The sequence below is a fragment of the Eriocheir sinensis genome, unplaced genomic scaffold, assembly GCF_024679095.1.
Source record: "Eriocheir sinensis breed Jianghai 21 unplaced genomic scaffold, ASM2467909v1 Scaffold380, whole genome shotgun sequence".
NCBI classification, from domain to species: domain Eukaryota; kingdom Metazoa; phylum Arthropoda; class Malacostraca; order Decapoda; family Varunidae; genus Eriocheir; species Eriocheir sinensis.
The window spans coordinates 184,537-187,064 of record NW_026111699.1 but is presented as its reverse complement, the minus strand read 5'-3'; the positions used below and the strand labels follow the sequence as shown (position 1 = coordinate 187,064).

At 54.3% G+C, this 2,528-nt stretch overlaps 1 protein-coding gene across 1 annotated transcript; it reads right to left on the bottom strand.

The window, feature by feature from the left end:
• Positions 1-538: 538 nt before the first annotated feature.
• Positions 539-2,208, bottom strand: LOC126992003 (ADP-ribosylation factor-like protein 4C). Its single transcript, XM_050850671.1, has one exon. The coding sequence runs from the start codon at positions 1,805-1,807 to the stop codon at positions 1,040-1,042; it is 768 nt and encodes a 255-aa protein (XP_050706628.1). The 5' UTR covers positions 1,808-2,208; the 3' UTR covers positions 539-1,039.
• Between the last annotated feature and the right edge of the window lie 320 nt (positions 2,209-2,528).

The following is a 2,528-nucleotide window of genomic DNA, read 5'->3' as shown; positions in this document are numbered from 1 at the left end:
TGTCCTATAATGATGAAAGGAGACAATTAGTTTCTGTGCGCGTCCAACGTAGATCGATAGAAGAGTGGTAAAGATAATAATACTTCCACATAGTTTCAACAGTATAACAAAATATATTTCCTACATCTTTATAAATACGGCTATTTACATATACATTTGTCTCAAGGGATGCACGTACGTATAATACAGTTGTACTACATGTAACACTGACCAGAGCCTGTTGTGTGTGTGTGTGTGTGTGTGTGTGTGTGTGTGTGTGTGTGTGTGTGTGTGTAATTCACCAAGGCCTGATCACGAGTTGGACTCGCTTTCGCCAGCAGGTACCCTCCCGACACGAGGAAGTGCATGCTCATTATCGTCGATCTCTGGGTACTGCCAGGACCTCACACACCACACACCCCATCCCCCTTGGTCAAGGGGGGACAGTAACCACTCCTAGTCAACGGAAAGAATCCGGCCTGAGCGGGGCTCGAACCGCCGCCTGTTTGACCTTGAAGCCTTGCAGCGCCGCGCTCTAACCGATTGAGCTACCGGAGCGGTGTGTGTATATGTGTGTGTGTGTGTGTGTGTGTGTGTGTGTGTGTGTGTGTGTGTGTGTGTGTGTGTGTGTGTGTGTGTGTGTGTAATGGTCTGATCACACAATAGTCTCACGATTGCCAACTATTACTTTTCCCGGATGAGCGACTCACAAGTGACGGATCTCTGGGTACGGGCTACGTGCTTGTGTATGTGTGACGTTTCTGGCTATTGCACAATAAATATTATAAATACACCCCTTCAAACACTGCATGCACGCTTCACACACACACACACACACACACACACACACACACACACACACACACACATACATACACACACATTATCACATACGTCAGCCACCAGTGGCACTCAGTTGTCTGTAGTTCCCCGCCTGTCCCCATACGAGTACTCGGGCTCCATCGCCTCACGCCTCGGGGGTCCAGGGGTTTGGTGCGGGGCTGGGCAGGGATAAACTGAAGGAGGTGGGGGCGGCGGGGAGCATAGGGTGACCCGCAAGTCAGCCCCGTGAGAGCGAGGCCCGGCGTGCCTTGAGGAGGAGGCGGCGCAGGAGGTCATTGGCCTCGGGCAGACCCTCGCCGGTGACGGCACAGGCGGGTGCAAGGCCCCAGGGCTGGGCGGGCGGCAGGTCGTGCAGGCCGAGGGCGTCAGCCATGGCGGCGGGCGTTCTGGCCCCCGGCATATCCTGTTTGTTGGCCAGCACCAGCAGCGGCGGCCGTGAGCGGCGCAGCGCGGCGCTCTGTGCCGCTTGCCGGCGCACCAGGACGTGCAACTCGTGGCGCGCCTCCTCCAGCCGCTCCTCGCCGCTGCTGGCATCCACCACGAACAGCACCGCGTCGGCGCCGCGCGTGTAGGCGCGCCAAAGGGTTCGCACGCGATCATCGCCGCCCACGTCCCATGCCACCCAGGAGCAACCGCCGCCCCGCAAACATTCGCAGTTGAAGCCGACGGTGGGCACGGTGTTCACGTAGTGGCCGTACTTGAGCCGCAGCAGCGCCGTGGTCTTGCCCGACGAGTCGAGGCCCACGAGCACCAGTGTGGGCGGCCCCGCCACGAGCCCCGCCAGGCTCCTGCCCCAACAGCTGCATGTGTGGCGAGGCGCGGCGCGGCGCGGCAGTGTGCGCACTGCCCGTGTCCACCTGCCAACCCGCACACAGCCACACTGGCCTGGCCGGCCGCCGCATGCCACACGCGTGCCGCCACTCTCACATTCATCCTGGCCACCCTCCTCCTCCTCCTCCTCCTCCTCCTCCTTTTCCTCAGCCATTCGTCTGAGTAGCCAGAGTGCCCTGTAAGTGGCCTACAAAGTACCCCTGTGAGTTGTACGTAGCATTCTACAGTAGGCAACACAGTTGATACAGTGCAGCCTTCTGAGTAGTAGCCTAAAACAGTCCACTGCTCAGCTGGAGTAGCAGACAGCGTTGGGCACTCTACGGAGTACACTACTCAACAGTCACAGAGTAGACGCTGCAACGTGTTGGAAGCGGCAGTGTGTCCAGCAGTGGTGGGCACCGCTAACCAAAAAGTTAGCTTCGCTAACTGGTGATCCACTGACCATAATATTAACTTCGCATATGCTAAACCGCTAAACCAATAAAGAAATTAGTGGAAGCTAACGCTAACCGCTAACCGCTATTTTACTGTATATGGATTTATCTTCGGTTTAGTATTTTGGCTCTAAAATCCTTAAAAACAGACCTAGTGAACTGAAATTTCAATGAGTTGTATCTTAGACAATAGATTTCACTAATAAGCGTCCAATTACCCTATTTTAATGATTAATTTACCCAAAAGTGGAAGCCCTGGAATTATTGCGCCATGTGGGTCAGCTGGTGCTGTGTCTGCCCCCAAACCTGTATGATTTTTTTAGTGGACTTAAAGTTGGCGAACGAGAAACTATATTCAGGGGAAGCTAATTGGTTCACTAACACTTTACAAAGTTAACAAAAAATTTAATCACCTAATGAAAAAAACTTGCCTCGCTAATC

What these genes read in the sequence shown, in the direction of transcription:
- LOC126992003 (XM_050850671.1), bottom strand. Translation starts at nt 1,807, where the DNA reads ATGGCTGAGGAAAAGGAGGAGGAGGAGGAGGAGGAGGAGGAGGGTGGC.